Source organism: Nesoenas mayeri (genome assembly GCF_963082525.1).
Source record: "Nesoenas mayeri genome assembly, chromosome: 1".
Lineage (NCBI taxonomy): Eukaryota > Metazoa > Chordata > Aves > Columbiformes > Columbidae > Nesoenas > Nesoenas mayeri.
In genome coordinates, this window is record NC_137541.1 from 74,696,150 (window position 1) to 74,712,938 (window position 16,789).

The following is a 16,789-nucleotide window of genomic DNA, read 5'->3' on the forward strand; positions in this document are numbered from 1 at the left end:
CCATCAGGGTTTGTGTTTGGTAGACATAATCACAGGACAGTTCTTTGTGGTAAGTGTTACAGAGAGTGAGTTAAGGACATATAGTCACTTTCTCCTAGTTTTTCCTTCTCTTTTTGAGGATGAGAGTTGGAGCAGCCGTGTGGGATAACCATCTGAGCTCAGCTCAGGTGAGAACCTTTTTCCATCTTTTTGTGAGTCTGGATTGTGTAGATTTGCTGAAACCTTGCTCCAGATTCGGCCCTGAGATCATTAGTAGGATTTTGAGGCTCAGTTCTCCTGCAAGCAGTGGATAATGCACTCTAGGAATCAGCATGCTGTCAGGTGGTGAGGCCAAGCTGGATGCAAGAACTTTTCCCAGATAAGGAGCCTGGGAAATGGATTTCCATACACCAGTTTAAAGGAAGGGAGATCTGCACCTGCTGCCGTGGGGCTGCCATCCTCAGGGAGACAAGCCTGGTCCTGAGTAAGATAAGCAGTGGTAGCTGATTTTATGCAAAAGATACGTCTGTTTGCTCTAAAAAACAAGTCATTTTTATAAAGAGTAGAGTAATAAAGTGAGCTTTGCATTTTTACTCAATAAATTTAAAAGTTTTTAAAATGGGTTTAGTTGGGGCTTAGAGTAGATGTTTGAGTGAAGGGATTTTACATCATAAGTGACTTTTCCCTGTGTCTAGAGTTAGGCTCTGGGGTGCAAGTCTTCAACAGGTGTAAACTATCACACAGGGTGGCAACAATTAAAGCTCCTGAGGATCCACCCTTAGTTTTTCAAAACAGTCAACAGCCCAGTTTGACATGTAGGACCTCCAAAACTGGAGCCAAGGAGAGCTTTATTGAAAATCTGGCTACTTATTGTGGTGTTTATGTGGAACTTAATCTCTAGAAAATCTGGTCCAAAATGCAATCTCACAAATGCTGCATTACTGATGTTTACGCGTTCAGCTGGGTAACTTGAGCTGCATTGAGCGAAGGTTGCACAAACAATGAAAGAAAGGAAAAGCTTCTCTGGCAGCTATTTAATTTCCGAGCTTTGAAAAAATTCAGATACATGAAGGAATTATCCTTCCAGATTTACCAAAGCTTGAGCTTTTTGGAGCTGGAGTTCTCTCTCCTAACTTCGGAACTCTTTTTAAAATGCATTCTCTAAACTGGGTTAGTTTTAGGCTGATCATAAAGTGCCTTTATTGGAAAGAAAGTTTACCAAGTAAATAATTCAGTAAATATTTTCCAGGCAGCCATGTCTAATAGATTGCTTGGTATGGTGGATAATAAGCAATACTGTCTTTTAAGACTGCAGTAGTACAAAGTGCTCCAAAAAGCCTGACCCTGGTAAGACTGATTTTAATCCTACACCACCAGGCCAAGATTTACTGGAAGGCATGTAGTATGGAGATATAGCAGTCCTGGATTCCAGCTGCTCCCTTTCTTCAACTTATTCCATTCATGAATGCCAATGACAATAATTTTCAGGCAAGTAATTGAAAACAATTAGAAGAAATTCCTCGTAGTATAAGTTTTTAAAGAGTTTAAATTGTAATAAAATTTATTCAAGCATATGGATTTGTAGCTTGATGGTAAATTTAGCTGTCTCTTTATGGAAGTGCTAAATCACCAGCATTTGCTATCAAGAGCAGAAAAAAAAATGTTTATAAATAATTGCATTTGTTTCAGATTATTCATCAGAGCTGGAAGGCAATTGTTCAAGTTGCTTTGTGATACTATAAACAGAATGCTGGGAAGGCTGCATACTTTGTAGCAAAATTTTGGGGTTTGTATGTGTACCAACTGAGACTTCTTCCTTCAGTAAGTGTTCAACTAATCCTCCAGAGAGCAGGATCTAGATTCCAGTGTACTGTTTTGAAGGATCAAGTTTAAGTTGGCACTGAGGGCAGCAAAGTCTGCTGACTCACAGAGGAAGGGTCTCACAAAGTTGTCTTATTTATCTTTCCTTCTTATACTGCAGTCAGCAAGGAAAGTCTTCACTTCTCCTTTTCCTGTGTGCTCCCAAACTGCTCTGATGGGGTTATGACAAGGTTCAAATCTGGAAAAGAGTAAGAACTGAGGACAGGGAGGATTTTGATATAGAAAATTTGAGGCAATAATGCTCAACATTTCCTGGTAAATAAAAAAAGGACAAGGACTGTCTCCACACTTGCATTGTAGTTCAAGATGGGAGGAGACTCCCGGTTTTCCTTGTGTACTGCTGTAATTACCCTAGAGTTTTTCTTCTCTGAGAAAGAGCTACAATTTCATCACATGAAGCGCAGGCAGCACACCAGCGCAAACAGCAGTGGCAGGCTTAGTCGAACAAGCTACCAGAAACAGCCAGTGTTCCTGCATTAGTTACTAGCTGAGTTTCTCCAGCATTTCAGAGCTTCCTGGCCTTGCCTGCAAGAGTATTGGCAAAAGCAGCTTGGTTTTACCTTAGCATATTGTGGCCAGCCCTGGATGAATTAATTCCTGTAGAAGCTGTGCCAGCTCTTCTGAGGTTTTGAACATTGTGGATCATTTAGCTTTGTTGTGGTTTTTCTCCCCCTCCAAAACCAAAATGAAAGTAAAACACATGCCAACTCATTTGCTGACATGTTGACACATACTGTGCAATAACTAACTGGCTGCAGAGTCTCCAAAAAAAATGAAAACATGGATTTTTCAGGTGACAGGTTGCTTTTATCCAGAGGAGAAAAAAGCCCAAACCAAAAAAAAAAACCCAACACCCAAACACACACCAAAAGGAGAAAATGGGTATGGTATACCTTTTATGAGTAAAACAGGAGAGTTGCAAGGTTGAATGTGGGTCACATATGTTTTAGTGGGCATGATTTCCCAATGCTGAACCATATGCCTCTATTAAACACAACAGCATAAAAACTTTAATGCCAAAGAGAGGTGATGGAGGGTAGGCAGGGATCCTCAAAACAGCCAGTAGCTAATGCTGCCTTTGTGGTTTTATATATTTGCCTATTAAAATGACAATACAGACATGGAACATTTAGATTTAAGAAGCCTTCTTTTCATTAAACAACATTAAACAAACTGACAAAGTAGGAGGTTATGACTCCAGTAATTGAAACATGCTGTTCTGTTCAAGACCAGAACTCTGTAAAGCCTCTTTTCACCCAGTAATGCCCTTTGTGTTTGCCTGCTACCCCTGCTAGAAATTACTGTAGGCCTGAAGTATGTCTTTCCAAGTGGAGTGGGAATGACAGAGTGCAACACCACACTTGGCAGATGGGGTCACAGCCTTTTTAGGCCGTTAACATTCATTGTGCATTGGAAATCAATTTGCAGCTCAGAACGCATGGAGGCTTAGCTGGACTTCCCTCCCTGCTGTTTTTTATGTTAACTTTAAACCTAGGATGCAGGAAAAAGAATCAGATGGATTAATTTGGATTAACTCTGATGGGGTTCGGGTAGTTTTCATTAGCTTAATTTACAGTGTGCCTTTTTGTGGATTCCTTGCTCTTCTAGATGTATTTTCTGAATCTGTACATTATCTTGCATTTATTTTTCCTTCTCTCTTCTAGATGTTGATGAATGTCAGGATAACAATGGAGGGTGCCAGCAGATATGTGTAAATACTATGGGCAGCTATGAATGTCAGTGCAAAGAGGGCTTTTTTCTGAGTGATAACCAGCATACCTGCATTCATCGCTCCATTGGTAAGTTTTCCGTGTGTAAACTGTGCTCTTTAGAATAACTGTGTTCAGTCAGAAATGCAGAAACTGTTTGGGAGATATTTTTCACCTGCAGACCTTCCAAAATGATTTCACTGGTTGGTTCAAATTGGTTAATTCTTCTGCTACTCAAACTTATAGTAGAGCCATAAATAAGACAGGGGAAAAGGCTTTAGTTTGACATAGAAATTATACATGGTTTAAACAGCAGACTTTTTGGGCAGGCAGAGGCAGATTTTCAAATGGCAGCTTTCTGCTTCTGAGTTTGCAAGACTTAAAAATTTCTCATCTGTTTGTTGCATGATAGTTCCCCTGTCTTCCACCTTGGAGAACATGGTATCTTAAGTCAAAATGAACAGCTCATTGCTTCTGAAAGTTACACAGGTTATGTTTTTTTTGCCGGTCATGTAGCTCATTGCTTCATTGCAGACTGATGATGGCTGATATTATATTGACACAGTACCCTGTCTAGGGTGGATTAGAAAACTGCTTTTCTGTTGCCTATGCACTAGCAGTAGAAATAAGGAATCCCTGCAAAACTGTGATCCTTGCCTGCTGCTGATTTTGACTATAATAAGCAGCTCTCCCTTTTCTATACATGTCAGACATGGAAGACAAGTTTGAGTGGAAAGGGAGAAAAGAAAACAGCATAGCTATAAATCTTCGCAATTAGGTGGACTCTTTATGTGTTCATTCAGACTTCTGGTGACCCTGGCAGCAAAGAGAATATATGCTAGTAAACTCATTTACCAATAGGCAATACAGAATGACAAAGTAGCAAGATGAGTCTGGTGATCAACAATGTAAGCACGCTGTAAATTTCAACGAGCCACACAAATGGTTCTTAACTATTTGAAGTCACTAAAATTAACCAGAAAATCCTACTTGAACACAGAGTATGAATTTAGTCGCTCTGTTGACAAGAAAGCAAAACATTGTAGTGTAGCATCTCAGAAATGTAAATGTGTGTGTCTGCTTCCACAGAGTTGTAAAGACAAGTAGGAATTTTGATTTTTCAGAAATGTGAATCTCGGGAATATATTCACAGGTCCACTTTTTAGCATGGTTGTTAAGTTTTAAGCAATTGAGGTATTTTAATTATGATAAGGACATACAATTAAGCTCCATCAACCAGGGCATTTTAAAGATTGTTATCTAATAGGTTTTTAGTCATTAATTTGAAAATATATTGTTCAGATTTCTGTCCAATGTCTTTACAAAACCCTGATACAAAGATATCCAACAGAGCAAGGAATAGTAGCTGGAGGCTTAATGAAAACCACTTGCAGAGTACTGCAATACAATCATTATTTCAATTTGCACGTTATAAAAATTCCCAGCTGTAATAAAACAGAATTTAGTTATCTGAGATGGAAACTAATGAAATAAATGAAAAACGAGACTCCAAAGGCAAAAGTTGCTTCTAAGGAATAGATCTATTGAGGGAAAAGGGTAATTTTTTTTCACAAAGAGGATTCCTAGTTTGCCAGAAGGACTGGGGAAGTGGATTTGTAAATTGACTGCTGCATGGACATAATAAATATGCATGGGAATAATATATTTGTGTTAACTTGTTTACAAAGAAAATTTCATGTAAGATGTGGACATTTAATTTGAAACATCTTCAAATTATTTTAGTTCTGAAAAAAATAAGGAGCCTACCAACAGTGATTGTGAAGTGTTTTAAGAGCGAACCATTTATAGCTTTTCAAAAATAAAGTACCAATTTGCAATAACAGCAAACACTGTGGTACCATGATCCCCCACAGAATTATGTCAGATGGGTATGCTGGAGGAAAGAAATAAGCTGAAATGATCTCCTTCAGTTGTCAGAGGTGACTGAACTGCAAATAGTGAACATACACAGGCAGAAAGTAAATGGCTTTTAAATATCTGCGTTTACATACTTTTTTCCATCTCACTTGTAAGCGCTGCTACAGAAACTATTGGAACACAAAAATACGCATCAACTTATTTAGCCAGAACTGTGCCCAGGGCTATATTGTGTCTATACCTCTGTTGGTAAACAAGGCTGAAGTAGACAAAGGGCACACAGCCAGCATTGACACCCAAACACAAAGGTGCTGACTTGCCAAAGCCCCTCAGCAAGCTTGTTGACTTTGAGCATAATAAGATCCATTAATTGCAGTGGGATTACTTTTCTGTCTCTGAAAAATGCATGTGTAGTCACACAGTCTCAGTGTTCTTGATATTACCTAAAGTTTCTTCAAGGACTGAGCTAGCCTAAAGTAATCAACCACAAGGTTCTTCATACAGTTCGCTGTCACCTTTTCCCTCCTGTTTTCAAATGTCTTGAGGAAAGGGGAGAAGCATTGCAAGGTGCTTAGGATGTCCTTGGAGTTGGGATGAGTTTGGACTGGAGGGAGCAGTGCCAAGCCTAAGTAAGGCCCTGTCTGCAGGCCCAGCTCACCTGCCTTGGCCATCAGCAAGGCTGGTGCTGATTACATGCTTTGAGCTCATCAGCACATGCTAGTGATGTGGTAGTTTCAGAGTTGAAAAAGGGCACTGTGTATTCTCCTAGGGATTGAGCAGAGGAAGGAATATGTTCTTTTTTGCACTAAGCAGCCAAGGGAGAGGTGTCTTCTGATATGAGGCACCACCCTCCATTAAATTATTGGCTGCTGTGAGAATTTTCTCAGCTTCCAGAGATGATGCCGTGCCTGTCCCAGTATTTTGGGCAATTGTACCACCATGCTCCTACCCACAAGCTGTGGTTAAAAGCCACACTGGATTTCATGGTAGGGGCTTTTAATATCCTTGTGTCCCAAATGACATGTTTATTTGCCATCTAGAAGTGTTCTTATTATTTCCCGTGGACAAAAAAGATTGATGATCCACAGAGAAATACAAATTTTATACCAATGGGAGGCCAGGCTGACATTAAAGTCAAGGTAAAGCATGTTTTCTGAGTATTTGCTTTGTTTCACTGTCTTTCATTATAGACTTACTGATTTCTTATGTTTAGTTTCAGTATCTTTTGGGAGGATACTATGCCCAGTACAACTTACCTCATTTATTTTTGCATTAAACTTAATTTCCTTTTGCCAAGTCAGATTTCTGTACTAGTTTATTAACAATAATAATGGCAACAACAGGGAGAGAGAATAGATGGGAGAATACATTGCAAAAGATACAGAGAACTTAACAGTTACTTATGTTAGTACATCTTAATTGTGATAGTAGGCGTGAACACTGAATTATGCCAGAGGCACGTTTGTGTTTGTTTCTTCGTGACTTAAAAAGAAACCAGAATAAACCAGCTGTTACTGTATCATCTCCAGCTCCAGAGGGAGCATGTGTTTAATAAATGTGTAGATTAGTATTGTACACTGCAGCTGTGACTGGGTCAGGTGAGTGGGTTACAGCTTATTTTCCCTTAATTTGATGATAAGCCAAAAGCCTCAATTCAGCAAAGCCTCTGGACACATCCTTAAAGTCCCAGTGACAGCAAAGTTGGTTGAAAAAACATCAAATAGAGTTTAGCTATATGCCTGCATCTCCGTTGAAGTTTAGAGACAGCTAACAAAGGGTACGGTATGTCCTATTTGCATTACAGGTATAAAAGGTATTGTTGTCAGGAGCCCTGGCTACAAACTGCCTCACCAACCATAATTCTCAGGTGAGGTGTTAGAGAAAACCATTGCTGTCCCACCTCCAGAGGGCGAGTCTCCTAAAGCACGAAGGTGGTTTGCTTACACACCAGATACCTCAAGAGTTCTGTGGCTAGGAAGACTTCTGTGATTTTAGATTCCATCCCCTGAATGTCTACCTAAAGCATAATTATATTAATGATCTTATATGTGCTAATCATTGACTGCCAATGTTTTTATACAGCTAGTGCTAAGTAAGCTGAAAAGGCTGGTGCAATTAGGAATGGTAATTATAAACAGAGACGAGAAGAGGTGGAGAAGTACCAGGCTACAGAAGGCTAGAAATTATGATGGTCCAGTCAAACAGTGGAAAAGCTTTTTACACGGTTGTCACTATCATTTTCAAGGCTGTTTAAAAAACGTTTGGCAAGGAAATGCTTTTTCACTTCCCTGTATCCCATTAGCGTTATGTTCTTAGCAGAGTTAGGGAGTTTGACATAACGTCAAGCTACCACAACTTAGCAAGTTACTGTGCTACAGTCTCAAAACCAGCTCATCTCTTTTCTACACTAGACGTGTAACAGTGTAGTCCCAGAGAAAAGGCAGACATGCTAAGCCAAGTTGTCTTGTATTTTTCATGTGCTAAATGGGTTTATGAAATGGCTTACTATGCTTGTGCTCATACATAGTAACCCATTAAACTTGATTATATGTTTAAATGCTTGTTAATTTTGCAGTAGTAGCATAGGAGTCCTTTGGTTAGCTGATGTCAAACTAGGAAGTTCATTCTTGTTCTAAGGATTATAAAACCACCTTTCTTTCATTTTTTTCATTCCTACTTTCCATGATTTATTTTCATTGTTACCTGTTTTCTTAATTCAGTGTGATTTTATAGCGGCAGAATGATGTGTTGGGACTCCCTGAGAGGAAGCATGATCCCCAATCAGTGCAGGAAAGGTTACAGGTTGGGATTCTGGACTTTATTCCCATCTCTGGTGCTGGTGCCTTGTAGGACTCTAGGCAAGAAGGTTATTGTGACTCAGAATTTCTGCAAAGCACTTTAGAGAACAGAGGTGCTTTTTCTACAGAAAGCACAATAATCTATTAATATTTAGATTAATGTGGAAGGGTGACTGTATAATTAAGTGTTGCCAGCACTGTTCCAGACTTTATGAAGTACAAGGTTTTTCATCTCAACTATGAAAGCTGTTTCATGATGATGTAACTGGTTAAATTACTCCATTACTTGAATATATTTCACCATTGATACCTTGAGTACAGGCATCCCATTCACTGGAGCTTCAGAATAGTCCTATTTGTCTTTTTAAATTGGAATGCTAATATGATTGTAAAGGAGAGGAATATATGTAAAATAAATTTTAAGGAAATCAATTCATATGCTTTTAGATAACATAATAAGAAAACCTTTCAGGCACCATAAGTTTTATCTGGACAAAAATACTGTGGTCTTGGAAGCTATTTCCTAAAACTGCACATAGTATGACCTAAGTGTAATAGAAACTTGTCTGTTCATACATTCCCATGATACATTTTGAATAAATAGTTCAATTGATTGTCTTTCACAGAATACAGGATACAGAACATATCCCGGAAAAAAAAGCTCAATAAACCATTTTAAATGTCATTGTGCCCTGTTAACAGTGTGTAACCTTTTAAAACTGTGTATAAGCCATGAAACTTGCTGTACTTTGGTTTCAAGGATTCTTATTTGCTGCAGTAGCCTGTGTGACGGTCACCTTACATTTGCTTTCTCCATTCCACTGGAATGGAAGAGTTTGTAATTTGTCTGGAGGGAAAATGCAACAGGTGAAAACACCTGGTATAAGCAAAAAATAACCTCTGTTAGGCCTGGTCTCTCCCCTTTCATGTATCAGTAATTTACCATTATTAGGACAAGTAAAATTACACGGGTGTAAAACTAGTTTAAGTGTGATCTGACTTAAGTTCAACTGTGAGGGGGAAGTAGTAATTATATAATAATAAAAAACAGTGTTAGGTGAAAGTGTAGCACTAGATGTGAAGGTAAGTAGTCTCACAGAATCATAGAACAGCCTAGGTTGGAAGGGGCATCGACAGATTGTCTGGTCCAACCTTTTGTGGGAAGGGAAGCCTGGACGACAATATCAAGTACTGTCTAGTCGCATCTTGAAATCCACCAGCAATGGGGACTCTACAGTCTCCCTGGGGAGGTTGTTCTCATTGTAAAAAAATTATTCTTATGTCAAGATAGAACTTCTCACCATGAAACTTGGACCCATTGCCCTTTGTCTTCTCCATGTGGCTCCTTGTGCAAAGAGAACATCCATCCGCTTCATAGCTGTCCTTTAAGTGCTGTTTAAATAAAACTAAGTCTTGTTTGTTTGTTTATTTTCTTTTTTGTTTTCCCTTAGCTTTTCATGTTAAGGCCTTCAATAAATATCAGCTTAAATAGTGACTGCTTAGGATGTTATAGATTAGAGGCAAAGTCCTGTCACTTTTGGCTTACAAAAATTTTAAATGCATCTGAAACATGAGGATTCAATCTTCCTTTTATAGGTAAGAACATTGAGCTGTAGAAGTTTACAGTATTGTCTAAAGTTCTTGTGATTGTGTCTGAACTGCGGGATAGATTCACCCCACTAGAGCAGCTGCAGTTCTGTTCCTCAGAGCAGTCCCAATGGAAACCAGGATGTGAGGAAATGATATAGGGTATGAAATCAAGATAGAGTTTCAGTATATGCGAAGTTGCAAAGTTAAATATAGTTAAGTAGAGTTTGTTCCAGGCCCTCATTGAGTTCCTGGGCACTAATTCAGACCCATATCTTACTTCTACTCAAAAAAATATGAAGTCTCTACATATTGTGCCTTAGTTTTATAGCTTGCCTTCCTTCTGAAGGAAAAATATTGTGCTTCAAAGTTTTTGGGGACTTTGATGTAGGTTTAGTTCAGAAAGAAAACTGAATTTGTTGAGTAATCAATACCCTCTGCTGCTTTGCTTCAGCTGAGATTGAATGCAGTAGTAAACCAGCTGGTTAGGGGATGCAGTGGTGGTGAGTTCATTGAAACTGAAAGGAGAAATGTCCCAGCGCTCAGGAACAAGAGCAGAATGCCAAATTTTGCCAACATCTGGGATTGAATTCTGAGAGGGTTGTGCAGAAGCCGTCCTGTAGCAGGTCCTAGATTTAAGTGTACTGATCAGAACAGACAAATATTTAAAAAACAACAACAAAGAAGAAAATAAAATAATAATAAAAAAATTAAAGCCTAGATGTACTAGAAAACATAAACTGAGGTCAAACCTGTAACTTGCGTATAGTGCTTGAACTGTAGTAAAAGCAGATGCACAGATGGACATGACTGACTAGATGATGAACTAGGACATGCAGATAATTTCTTAATGAGCCCAAATTTGAAATAGTTTCGTGGTACAGTAGTTGTTTCTGCATGGCTCCAGTATCAATGTCTTTTGGTATGGAAAGGATGAAACTAAAGGGAGAAAAGAAGTGTGGAAGAAACAATGAAGCTGGAGATGCAAAGTAGTGTGTCTTGGAAAGAGCAGCTGTTTGAAACACCCTGCAGCAGCATGACAGCCAACCAGTTTGCCAGGGGGAGCAGGGAATTTGTAACTCAGATCAAAAATCTCTCCACACCTGTGTGACAGAAAGTGCAGTGAACAGTCTGTAGCTCAGCAACTGACTGACTGTCAGTGCTGACAAGATGGGAAAGCTGTACGCATGAATGGGAAAACACACTGGAACGTAGTACATTAGAAAAAAAAATTAAAGAGAGAAAATATGCAAAGGGGGCTTTCACACTCAATCATTCAATAGCATTGGAAGGGAACCAATGTTCTGTTCATTCTGTCTGCTCTGGGTATAGCAGGATTATACTAAATAAAAGAACTGACATGTTTTTTAAAGGCCTCTAGTATCCAGTTGACTGAAACATCAGGTGAGAAAGATCTGGGAAGAATATTAAGCCAGAGTGTACTGGAAAAAATCTTGTATTCACACATGAACACAACAAATGGACTCTGTTTTAAGTATAGCATACGTTGTATTTGTCATGATGTGTCGCTCTCATGCCATCAGGGGTATAATGATGAATTCAGGGCCTGCTCTGAATACTGTGTAAAGATGCTGAGCATCTTTCATCCAACCTGTAGTCACTATGGGTCTCTCTGTGTATGTCTTGTACTTTTCACTGTGCAGAGAGATCAGCTACAGACCATGTTGCAGGCACTGTTCCTCTTTTCTGCTATTCATGACAAATCTCAGGGATGTGATCCAGCAGAAACTCTCTAGAGGTCAATACTGCAGTGTGGTTTTGGCTATAAACCAGTAGGAATCCAATATATGAATGCCAAATACCTGTTCATAGATACTGTAACCCTCCTATATATGGTATGCATACTATGCATTTAAAGAGTTCTGTTCATTATTCAATTCCATATAATTATGTTTGAGGTTGCTCTGAGCTATTCTGAAATAATTAGGAGTTAATGGAGATAAGAAGGAAGATGCTTGTATTTAATAGCCATGTATGTTTTCAAACCTAAGAATACTTGCCTGCTCTTTGAAGCTTTATATCTTGGAAGTATCTGGGTCATAAAATTGTTGGGTTTGTTACTGTTCTTGGTGGTATTTTGATCATTTTGTACTTGAGCACCAGTCAAGAATGGGGCTGGATTGCACAAGATGCTGTACAAATGGAAAATGTACAGCCTGAGTAAACAAGGCAAACATGAAGCAGAGGACAGCACAAAACACATAGTCACTATGAACACTTTCATGGCAAAACCACTGTAGTAGCACCATGAGATATTTTGAAGAGGGGGCACAGAGGAGAAAGGGAGTGAGATGAGGGTATGTCAGGTAAACAGAAAGTGAGAGGAGGAAGGAGACAGCCAGCCAGCCAAGTGGGAATGAGGTGAAATGGAGGAGAATAGATTGAAGAAAAGAAGGGTGTGAAATGGCACAAGTCAAAATCTGGTCTTCTCTGTCTCCTTAATTCCCTGGTTCACTAATGCCATTTCTTTTCAATATCCTCTCCCTCATAGTTTTCTTTCTGTTTAGCTCACTGCTCCTGTATAAACCACAGTCTAGTCATAGTGTAGTCAAACTTCAGTAATGTCTTTGCAAGCTAATGTTTTTCTCAGTGGAGTGGGTCATGTGCTGAGACTGCAAAGCCAACCTGCAATCATGCACAAGTGATCAGGATGATACCCTTGCAAAGGTTCAACTCCTTTGCTTTTCTCAGGAGTCGAGAAATGTGGAAACAGAGACGTAGAACAGGGAGACAAGCATCGTGTGCTGTTGGAGTTACTCTCTGCACTGTGTTTGCCATGGATAAGAGCATTGAGCTTGTGCCATGAATCAGTTCACCTGCTTTTTGTGCATGATGCATAGTGTGACTGAGTGCTTTCAAAAGGCTTTGCCTGATTTACCAGTGCTGAGTAGCTGCAAATAATCTGTCTTCTCTTGTTCCAACATAAAGCATTCACCTTTGAGTAAAAGCAACAGCACTTTTGTCCCTCTTTGATATGGAACACCTCCTTTAAAAGTTCTTCATTGTATTTATAGCTGACCAAATTGCTGCACACACAATGTAAGCCAATCATATCCGGTACAGTGTGCTGCAAGTATTGTGTTACATTAGTGATTTACCAGAGTTGGCAGGTTTTCTCCCTACAGTTAACGCGGGCTGAGGATAATAGAATAGCTGCTATCTTCAATCCATATCAAACTGCAAAGTACTAGACAGGCCAAAACTAAGAGCCTCCTTACTCGCACATTAATTTTTGACAGAAATTCACATGATCGGTGTTGGCATTTCAGTATTTAGTGTAATGAGAATCGGTTATTTAAACTGACATTTGTTTGGAATGCTGCAAATGCCAAGAAGGGGAATCAGTGATGTGAATTGTTCTTATGCTGTGCATTTCTCGTTCTGCCTGCTTCAGAAGTGAACTCCTAGTTATTTGCTTTTCTAATCACTAATTCACTAGAGGCTGTCATAGGAGTCTACAAAAACTACCTGAGGACTCCAAACCCCCTCTGAAATAGGAGCTATTTTGCCATGTGCTGTAAGCTACAGATATGGGAGGAAGAAAAGTTAAATAACTTGCATAGAGTTACACAGGAAGGCTGTGGAAATCCTGAGAGCTTTTCAAAAAAACTGTGAAGGAATTATTTGCCAGAGCCAGTAGTTTAATTGATGCTATGCTGATTTCACCAAACCTGCTCTGTAAAACTGTTCTTGTCTATGCTTCTACTAGGAACACAATGCAGATACCCTGAGCTCTATTCTTTTGGTCTGTTATTTAATTCCCTTCTTTTATCCCTGGTGCACTTTAACATCAGTGATTGATGAATTACACGTACACGTTTTGAGATCAGAGCGTAGCACAGGGAACCAAGTGGGTAACTGCACATTTTGCAGATCCCGTGCTCTCCTGCCTTCCCTCCCTACACTTTTTGTTCTGTTTGTTCTCTGTTGGCTCACTGTTGGAAATTGAACAATTTTGGATGGTGGCAGGCAGCTTGACTTCTTACTGAAATTCAGGATTCCTGATGACTGTCTGCACTGTGCCCTTGTACTGGGAAGGCAGCCAAACTGACACTGGGAATGTGTGGGTTTTCTGAAAAGTGAGGTGGAACACAATTACCTGAACAGGTCAACCAAATGTTGTCAAAATTTTTTTTTTAAAATAAGTGTATTTTTCCACTAAACTAAAATTTTTTCTCTGAAGTAGCTGCTTTTCTTGTAATAATAATAATAATAATAATCATCATCATCATATATAGAAATAATCATAGAACAAACAAACAAATCAAAGCTCTGAAACATTTAGAGCATTGTCCTTGGCACTATATGGTAGTGGTGGTTTGGCAGCCTTGCCTGCCTCCATAGGCGGCTGTTGTATTGTACTATAGCATGAATGTCCATGAAACCCCCTTATCAAGAGGAGGGACAGCACGCTTGGTGCAAGAAACAGCTCAAACATGAAGCCAAATTTGTTGGGTGAAGGTGCTTATTCTTGGTAGTGTTTCTGAAGCGCCTCCTTTCACAGATGAAATATTTCAGTGTTGGGGAGCTTTCCGGGAAAAGGCCAAACAAAACAAAAAGTCCTCCTGCCATTTAAGCTGTGCTTGAGGTAAGACTGGCCTGCCCTGCAGACAGCTGCTTGTCTGCCTGCCCCTCTCCAGTACTGTGTGTCCACTCCTTGCCTCTCCAGACAAAGTGCTTTCAGAACTCCCTCTAAGCTTCCCAGGAAAAGCTATCATTTGGCCTAAGTGCTTCTTTAATGGATATTTAATTACTCTGCTCTAATTGGAGTCTGAAAAACATATAGTTTAAAAAAAAAAAAGCCTATAATGAGCTGTTTTAAATCAGGTTTTGTGAGTAATACTCCTAGCCTAATCTATGTCTCTCTCTTGAATCCTCAGTAGTATGTTTACCTGGAGATTTATTTTGAAAAAGCTTCCTGTGTAGATCTCAACATGACTTTTTAGCATTTGGCTAAGTTACCATTTGTCTTCAGCTAGCATTAGCTGAAAATACCTCGTGCTGTTCAATCTTCCAAGAATTTGCAGAAAGAGATAGTGAGCTGTCATTCCTGTGCTATCTCACAGGGAAGCTGACCACTTATCGGCCAAATGAACTCTGAATTAATCTGGAGGATTACTTGTCAGGAGCTCACTGAAGTGCTCTGTGAAATAGCCCCATGATAGAGTAAAATGCCAGAAAAACAATAAAATCAAAGAACACTGGTGGTAATTCTCAGTAGGTGGATCTTTTAAAAATAAAGCCGTGGTGGGAGACAGAAAGCCCCTTTGTGTTTTTTATGTTGTTCTCATTAGTTTCATATAAGAGGGACATAAGATGGCTAAAGGAATTTTCCTGTTGTCCAGACTGTGGATATGTTATTCAGCTTGGCTCTGAGGCTTTCTAGACCTAGTGTAAATGCTGCCACTTCTGAGTGTCCATCAAATTCACCTCTTACTATTAGCTGTCAAGTGCCCAAACCCAGAATGTAAATATAGCTCCCAGCACTCAAAGTTTATTTATGTGTCATTTGATTAAATATTTTATGGGGTTGTTTTGTTTCTTTGTTTCCTCTAAAAACACCTGTAAAGGCCTAATTTTCTCTTAGTGTTTATTATGACTCACTTCATGGAGGTACTTCAGTGTTGAGCTGTCTCAAAAGCAACATTGTGGTCAGCAGTGTGGCTGTGTTGAATGACATCCCATTTTTTCTGTTCCATATTTATTCTCTCCTTGGACTTCCACAGTCTATTTACAGGCAGAAACAGGATTTCCTTGCTTTCCAGTATGACCTGATATCAGGAAAAACACTGCCATTTTTTTCTGCTTAACTCAACCACCAGCAAATACTGCCCAAATTAAAATCTGTATTCAGTGTTTAGCTGATACTTTTCATCGCAGTATAGAAATCAAATAGAGCTGCTTATCCAGAAGAGTTCTAATTTTCCATGTTCACCCTTGCACAGCAATATTTACTGCACTCTATTTACTGTCTCAAAGTCTTGTTGACCTCTTGCAAACAGCTCATAGTTCCCAAAGGATTTTCTTCACCCTTCTTTTCTTAGATCGTTAAGCCAGGGGTAGCTACAAACCAGGTATGCTATTAGCAGATGTCATGCTTATTTCCATGTGCAGTTCTGCCAGTGTATCTTCACCTTCATTCATCCTGTCCTGTCATGTCCTTCCTCTTTTAAAAAAATGGAATACCAATTAGGTGTATACATGGCGACTAAGAAAAAAGATGTAGCTTTGACCACAAAATCTGTATAGGCTAAAGACAGCTTCAGTCACAGGTATAGGGTTCTTTCTGAAATGGAGATGAGATGCAAGTCTGATCAAACTGGTTCAGAAGTCCACAAACTCCCAGAAGTTTCATTAGGATTTGAACCAGCATCACAAGACTCTGAGTATCTTCAACAACAGAGATGGAATCAGAAGGCGATGCAAATTATCGTTGTTTCTTTCGGTTACAACATTGCACAGCTAAAGAAAGCTGTCAGTAACTGTACTACCATTGTAAACTTTTCACTTTCTATGGAAGAGCTAAGCAAAGCATTTCACTAATCTATAGGACAGATGTGTTTCTAGGACCTACGCAGAACTTTGAGAAAAGAGGGTAAAAAGTTCCAGAAAAAAAAAAAACAATAGGTGCTAAGTAGGTTAAAGGCAGTTCAGTACTGTACAATATGTTTGCAGGGCAATCATGGAGTCTGCTAATCCCAAACACCACTAATGATTGTTATTGTAGTAAGCAGTCACTACACGCTGTAGCAGAGCAATAAACAAGTGCCAAGAGATAGTCACCTTGGCATGGAAGAGAGCCGGCTAGTTTTAAGATGAAAAAACTATTCTGCATTGGCAAGTTAGCCTCAATGCACAGAAAAAGAGCAATGATATGAGAGCAACAGAGTGGTTTGTGTAAACACTGAATGTTTCTCACCCTGAATGTGCCAGCAG

General features: G+C 39.3%; 1 protein-coding gene across 1 annotated transcript in view; it reads left to right on the forward strand.

Moving 5' to 3' along the window:
* SCUBE1 (signal peptide, CUB domain and EGF like domain containing 1) overlaps window positions 1–16,789 on the forward strand; it is a gene marked incomplete at its 3' end in the record, with an annotated part of 203,564 nt that overhangs the window by 47,291 nt on the left and 139,484 nt on the right. Inside the window, exon 4 of the mRNA XM_080363809.1 lies at window positions 3,525–3,659. Coding sequence (XP_080219935.1) covers window positions 3,525–3,659 — 135 coding nt within the window. The remainder of the gene's footprint in view (window positions 1–3,524; window positions 3,660–16,789) is intronic.